Source organism: Anarhichas minor, unplaced genomic scaffold, assembly GCF_050575085.1.
Source record: "Anarhichas minor isolate MPS153535 unplaced genomic scaffold, ASM5057508v1 ptg000026l, whole genome shotgun sequence".
NCBI lineage: Eukaryota > Metazoa > Chordata > Actinopteri > Perciformes > Anarhichadidae > Anarhichas > Anarhichas minor.
In genome coordinates this window covers 12,287,715-12,295,258 of record NW_027466472.1, presented here as the reverse complement: position 1 = coordinate 12,295,258, position 7,544 = coordinate 12,287,715, and the positions used below count along the sequence as shown (strand labels likewise).

At 43.0% G+C, this 7,544-nt stretch overlaps 1 protein-coding gene across 1 annotated transcript; it reads right to left on the bottom strand.

The window, feature by feature from the left end:
• Positions 1-300: 300 nt before the first annotated feature.
• LOC142959259 (ras-related protein Rap-2b) lies at positions 301-2,836 on the bottom strand. The gene is made up of 2 exons (XM_076100496.1): positions 1,922-2,836; positions 301-1,444 (listed from the first exon to the last, which is right to left on the bottom strand). The coding sequence occupies exon 1, from the start codon at positions 2,524-2,526 to the stop codon at positions 1,975-1,977; it is 552 nt and encodes a 183-aa protein (XP_075956611.1). The 5' UTR covers positions 2,527-2,836; the 3' UTR covers positions 301-1,444; positions 1,922-1,974.
• Positions 2,837-7,544: the final 4,708 nt, after the last annotated feature.

Genomic DNA, 7,544 nt, shown 5'->3' with positions numbered 1-7,544 from the left:
CACATTGTGTTTTCCTATTGTACTCCTACTACATGCGAGTTATCCTCAACTATCAAGGACCTCATGTAAGTTTGTGTTTAAATCATGTTACTGTAAATGATACACACACCTGAACGTTTACTTTTTGACCTGCTGTGTTACTGTGGGTATTTCTAGTAATCCCGTTATTTGCGTGTATAAACTCTCGTCCAAACTGCTCACGACAACTTCGTTTAGGATCAGCAAACTGGCAATCAGCCATTGTGATTGAAACACGTTGAAACAAGTGGATCACGTCAACAAAGACAAAACACAGCCTGGTTTCTTTTTTTAAAAATGCAATTTGTATTAAAAGTCTTGTTTGTTTTGTTTAAAAACAGACAGCCCGTTGTTACAGGGCTCGTCTGAAGTTAAAACGTACAATCAGGTTAGATTTGTCAACGGTACATCATCACATTTCCTGTTAAAAACAACAAAATAAACATAAACAGAATTTGATTTAAGTGGTCTGGAAGGTGAGCGTTTTGTGTTGTTATCACGTCCACGAAGATTCCAGTACCTGTGCATTTCAAGAGATGGGTTTTGGCCAGACTAAGTAGACATTAAAAAATGAACACCGTAGACTTCAAAAAGGCCAACGTAAAACATACAGAACACCGCCATTCCATTAACAAAAAAGCCTATCGTAGTTTCTTTTTAGCCTCCACCCCTACGAGATTATCCAGAAGAACAGTTCACTAAATTGTGGATTGCCGTGTAGAAGGGTTCTTTTGGTGATACATGTAGGTTGGCACTAAAATCTGAACAGCTGACTTGTTTTGGAAAGGCACTCGACACGAGGGCGATCGGGTCACCGGCCCCATGTCACTTAAGTTAAGGTCCTCTCTTACACTGAAGAGACGATGGAGGAAAAAAAGGGAAAAAAAAGTGGCACTCATCACGTTTACTCCACCAGCAGATAAGTGGTGTCGTCTTATTTTGAAAAAAAAACAAAAAAAAAATAGGATTTGGAGTGTTGTGGAGCATTGCTCCAAAACGGATTAGGCAGAGATATCCCCCAAATCTTTACCAGCCCCAGACCGTGCAGTGTCTTTAACAAAATATACTCTCTGTCTCCTTATACAGAAATATCCATTTACGAGTGTCTCTAAGTGTTGCCCTCCATTTCTTTTCCGTTGGGGTTTAGTTCCAGGTGCGAGTACAGTTGGAACTGGTGAAGGGGGTGCTGCTGAAACTCTGGATCTGACACTGCGTTGACATCAATGGTTGACACTGATCGTGCAGCAAAAGATACTCCAACCCAGCAGAATTCCTGAAGAGTGGACCCCTCCCTCTGAGTCTCAGTTGCTCCCCTCCTCCCCCTCCTCCTCCTCTCGTCCCCCTGCAGCATTCCTCCCCGTGTTTTCCTCCAAGGCCAGGGTGAGACACGAAGAAGAGCTCAACAGTACACACTTGCTGCAACACACTGCCACAAACGAGAGATAAGAAGAGAATCGTGAATGAACTACAACAACATCTGACCAAAGATAAAGAAAGAATTAAAAACACACTGAAATGAGGCTGAACTCTGGGCCCTGGATGTAGGTCAAACACACATAGGAATCTCCAGACTCCTGCTAACCTGTTTAGCAACTCCAAGGTGTGGGTGTACAGAGTGAACCACTAACTTTGGAAACCTATTTAATAAGTCACTCTCGTTCTGCAACGACACTTCCCCAAATGTGCTCAGCAAAACAATAGACTGCAAGTGTGTCGCTGTATGTCACCAGTGAAAACTAACTATGAGCTTTTATGAACGAGAAGTGACAATAAAAAGGCTAATGTCTGAAGTGAAGCTAGGTTGAGCATACATCCGGTATACTTAATGTGGACATGTGTACAAGTAGCGGTTAATATCACTTGTGTCAGCGTTACATCTCCAGTGTGTGGTGTCTCAACTCACCATTGCAAACTTAAAACCGAGCAAAGAATAAAACTTTATGGCTGTCCTCGTTCTTAAAGGATGACACAAGACGAGCAGCACTGGTCGTCGCCGTTTGGTGTCGAGGCATAGTTCATCTGTCGGACTATCTCCGCGAACAGTTCGTCCACCGACGTCTTATTTTTGGCTGAAGTTTCGATGAACGGGCAGTTCCACTCGTCCGCCAGTGCCTTCCCCTCAACGGACGAGACCTCCCTCTCCCCCTCCAGGTCCACTTTGTTTCCGACCAGAATCATCGGCACTCTTTCGTACCGTTTCACCCGAATGATCTGATCCCTCATCGGTTTGATGTCCTGGAAGCTCTGCTGGTTCACCAGGCTGTAGACCAGGATGAAACCCTGGCCGTTCTTGATGTACAGGTCTCGCATGGAGGCGAACTGCTCGGTGCCCGCCGTGTCCAGGATCTCCAGGACGGACGGAGAGGAGTCCACCTCGATCTCCTTCCTGTAGAAATCCTCTATCGTGGGGTCGTATTTCTCTATGAAGGATCCCGTCACGAACTGGACGGTTAACGCGGATTTACCGACCCCTCCGGACCCGAGAACCACTACTTTGTACTCTCTCATGGTTCCCAAAACAGCCGACACTCCGCTGTGAGCCCGCTAGCCGCCCTGCTGGGTTTCAAACCGCTCACCGTTGCGTCTCCGCCAGCAGTTTTGTTCGGGCTCTGGTCGGTGGATTACGGGGCGTGGTCGTCAACTATCGCCGTTCAGCGGGTAAATACGCTTGTCTCGGAGCCCCACTCAGCATTTGTATTGTGGCATGTTGAGTTCCCGACGAAAGCCAAGCCGGTTGTTGAGCGAGCTTCCCCCGTTTACGTTCAAGTAGCCACCGTGCGCCCGTTCAGCCTCTGATAGAGTCAAGTCACACGTGACTAGAAGCGTCTACTTCCTGTAGGAGCTTTCAAAATAAACGTCTGATGGCCGAATGTGTCGTGACCATTGCTCTGCAAAATCAACCCAGTTACGGTCTCACGACTTGTTTAAAACAACAACTCAAAAACTATTTTTCTAAGATTGTTGCGCATTCGTCTCGCTAATAACTACGTTATATAATAACTACAGCCTTCCCTCTTGAACGCGAGCCATTTCCTTTCCGGTATAGTCCTTTTCTAACTCAAGCTAACTTGACGACGTGAGCTTTTCTGTACTTCCTGCCCACACTCCGCACGCAGTCTGCGTCCCATGTCACTCAATAAATACTCTCCAGTGTTTAGTTAAAGGTGCAGTGCGGCTGCAATCGCACAGTCAGCGCTGCTGCTACACTCCAGCTACCCACGTAGATCTGCCACACCTTAGTGTCGACATCACTGATCCTTGGGCTTACTACCGCTTGACTCTTGCTCACACAATTTACTGGAAAGGCCTATCTACTGGAATATGTGCAGTCAGCTTATTGCTTAACTCCCAAACACAATATGGGTCTTTGGCCTACTTCATGCCTCTTGAACTTTGGGTCCATCACATTCATTTCAAACCCCCAAAGATACCAACTAAATCAACCTGAATTACAAAAACAACAACTACAATATTTCAAAATGTAAAGGGAACCCCAGGAGTTAAGATGTGGATTTTTATCTTAATGTTGCCGCTGTTAAAAAGTATCAGCAAACCTGAAAGGCAGGGAAGTGGAAGTGACTCACTTTATCCTGTGAAGCATTACCCCACATATTACACATTATAGAGTTTTTGTCTTACATGTCCCAACATTCTTGTGCTTATTTGGGTTTCTTGTTGCAACCCAGTAGTTACCAGATTAATCTTCATTTCTTTGTTCACTGACTTGTGCCAATGAGCCTCTTTTCTGTAGTCAGTTAAATCAATATCTGATCCTCATGCAGACCGACCAGGAAGAAAAGTTGTTGTTTTTTCTCTTGGTTGTCTCTCAAACTATTCTGAATCTGGAAGTTATCCCCGACTCATGAATTGTGGTGTGATCTTTAATCCAAGTCGAAACCACGTGAAACATTTGTAATAAAATAAATCATTTAAGTCATCACATTTCTCAGTTTATGTGTGTGTGTGTGTGTGTGCGTGTGTGTGTGTGTATGTGGGGTGTGTATAAACTCATCATTACATCCTTGTGAAACAACCACTGTTTCCAATCAATGCCCGTCAGTACAGCACAGTGATGATTAAACCACAGTCATGACCTCATCACCTCGAGGGATGGCTGGGAAAACTCTGCCGGATCAATGGAATTTTTATTCACCCACAAATCACCATCAGCGATACAACACACACTCGTGCAGTGCGGTTAGACCCCGTGAATGGGGAAGTAAATCTGTGAGTCAGTGCATCACTGTGCTTGTTGGAGCCCAAGCAACATGTCATAATGCTCATATACAAATGTCTAGGATTTCCATAAACCTACACACAGATGTAAGGCACATGCAGACGTTGGCATCAGAGGATTTTGCCTCAGTTTTAGGTGACGGTAAAGTGAAACACAGATTAGCCTGTCATGTGTGCTTTCCAGGTGCCCTGCAGCCGGCCGCTCCCCAAATCCTGTTAACAAACAACAAGTCAAAGCCTGAAGACAATCAGCACTCTGCCACATGGGGAGTGAGGCTGATGTGACACGGAGCCTTGTGATGTGGATTGTCACGTCTGTGAGAGTGATCACCCTGAATGTAAAACCATGCTATCCTGCCGGAGTTTATTTTCACACACCACTGATAATTAGATAGACATGTCACTTAATCAGTTAATGGAATCCCAAATGTGAATGTATCTCAACACAGAGCTGGATTATGGTGATGCGTGACCCTTCACACAGTTGTCATTGTGTTTAGGGCTTCTGGCTTGAATTAACATTTACTGAGAGATATTTGATGGTAATGTTGTAAAAAAAAAAAAAAATGGTTCCAAGTTGTTTTATTTTGTACCACATAAATGAGTGCAAGACTTTAAGGAAAGTTTTCTTTTCTACTGCATCTTTAAAGAAAAGAAATACATTTCAAGAGTTATTGGTCACTTGTTGTGTAACTGTCCCATTACTGCAGCTCAGCAAGGTGTCAGGTGAAACTTGAACTTTCAGAATAAAAAGCTAATTTAAATAGCAACTTTGGAATATACAGGCTCATTAGGGTAATGTGGACTGCTGATGCCTCATAGCTTCGGCTAAACTTTATAGATTTTTGCAGTGTAGAATTTTTCCCCTCATCTCTTACACTTTACGGCCAGTATGGAGAGAAGGAATGCAAGTTTGTCCAATATTCACTCTCCTTTAAATTCTGTGTTTGGTCTCCACCAACTCCTGGTGGAGTCTTTTTAGCTGCTTAAGTTAATGTTCCACTATGTTCACCAGCTATGTCTGTCTGCCGTTTGGTGCAGGGCATGGTATCGTGTTTTATGGGAGCTTTTTTGCTGAAAACAGCCCGTTGCATCTCTAACCAACGCTGATGAGAGCAGTGAGACTGAACCAGACATGAGTTCAAACTTGCTGCTAAGTAATTTGTCTAATTAGCGATCTACTGTACATACATATAGCCATTTGATCCATTGTTAGTATCGATTAATATTGATTATTGCTGCTTTAAGGTACTTGCATTGCTCTTTTTCCACATGTTTTAGCTTTCCTTACAGCTCCTTATAACCTCTGCCAAGGGGCCTGGACTCCTCGCCCCTGACCTAATACCACTTCCATCTCATATCATCCCCAGCATGCTCTAATTGAAATAGCCTGAAATAGCCCAAGGACTGCCCCTGTGTGATATATTCAGTAAGAGGTGAAGGTCTACAACAACACACTAAGATGTACAGCGACAGGTCTTCAATCCTCACTCCTTGTCGTGTGAGAGTGACGGCAGACTAATTAAAATATCTGAGACCACAGAGCTAATTAATAACAGAGATAAGTCCCCTCCAGAAAACTTTCATACCACAGGGACTCAGAGGCCTTTCAAACTAATTTCTGTTTCTAATTTCAAAAGAAAAAGACCTGTGGCAACATTTTTGTACTTGGTTTGGATGCACTGTTTGTAGCCTCCTGACCTTGAATTAATTACTCTATTTTCATAGTTTGTATTTCCACTCATCCTCTGTTGCAACATGTGTGTTTTGATTTATGACTGATTCAGATGTTGGGAGATGCCCATTCATCATTCCAGTAGCATCAGAGCACGGGGTGAAGAAAATGCCTTCCAAAGCCATCTTGTGATTAGACTGCACACGTTATAAAAGCCACAATTATGGGTTAGGGCAGTGGTTCCCAAACTTTTTCTGTCAAGACCCCCTTTGATGATATAGGAACATTGGACGACCCCCCCCCCCCCCCCCCCCCCGCAACCCGACCCCAAATTTTTCTTGGTTTTTAATGAATTGCATTATAATGCATGAACTGTATAAAATATTTTTATTTCTTTCTAAAATAAGTACATATCACTTCACAGTTTATTCTTCAGTTTGTTTAACTGGGAAAAAAAATAGCAATAATAAAATATATATAAAATAAAAAATATATAAAATAATTTGTAAATACAATTAACTTAATTTCAAACAAAGTGCAAACAACATATACTGTATTTCCTCACATTGAACAGCAGGTTTTCTCAAACAATAAAATAACACAATTATGAACAAGGTGTGCAGGTCTACATGGACCATATTATTTTGTGATCATATTCCTATGTATATTCCTATTCATATATATCAATCAGTGACTGGTGTGGGCTTGCTTTGCTTTACAGATTTTGTCAAAGCGGGGTTGCTGGTTGGAGATAGCTACTCTCAGTTCATTCTCAATGTTCAACTTTGATCTGTATTTGGTCTTCATTGCAGCAACTGCAGAAAACCCTGTTTCACATAAATAGGATGTGGCAAAAGGCAACAGTATGCCCATAGCTCTTTGGCCTAGTAGTGGGTAGTCTTTCTCCACTCCAATCCAAAACACAGCCAGTGAATTGGATGTGAACTGTAGTCTCCTTGTTGAGTCAGATGTCATGTCAATGTACTGCTCTTCCTCTGTGGTACTGAGGTCTGCAGGTGCAGTTGCTTGAAAGGGGTCTCGTAACCAGTCATATTTGGCAGAATCCTCAGGGAAGTACTTGTGAAAGTGCTTTTGCAGGGCTGAGATATGAGCCTTCATACATGGAATAATTGTATTTTCCAGCTCATTGTTTTCTAGGAATGCATTCAGGTTTTCAAAGGAGTCCACACTCCCCTCTGCAAGCCTTCTCTCCCACATCTTCAGTTTTTTTGTAAAAGATGTTATTTTGTCTGTGAGCTGTGGAAGATGAGTGTTGGTGCCTTGCAACTGTAAATTCAGTCCATTGAGCTTCTGAAATATATCACTGAGATAGGCAAGCTTCTGTAAGAAGTTTTCATCATGAAACTTGTGGGCAAGGTCATTCCCTTCTTCAGTCAAGAGCACTCTAATCTCATCCCTCAGCTCAAAAACCCTGGACAGTACCTTCCCTCGTGAAAGCCATCTAGACTCACTATGCCACAACAGAGCTGTGTGCTCGGATCCCATTTCTTCACATATTGATGTTAGAATCCTGGATTTCAGGGGTCTGGTTTTTATGTAGTTGACTGTTGTGATGACATCTGTCAACACTGAGTTCAGTTCGGGACTTAGCTCT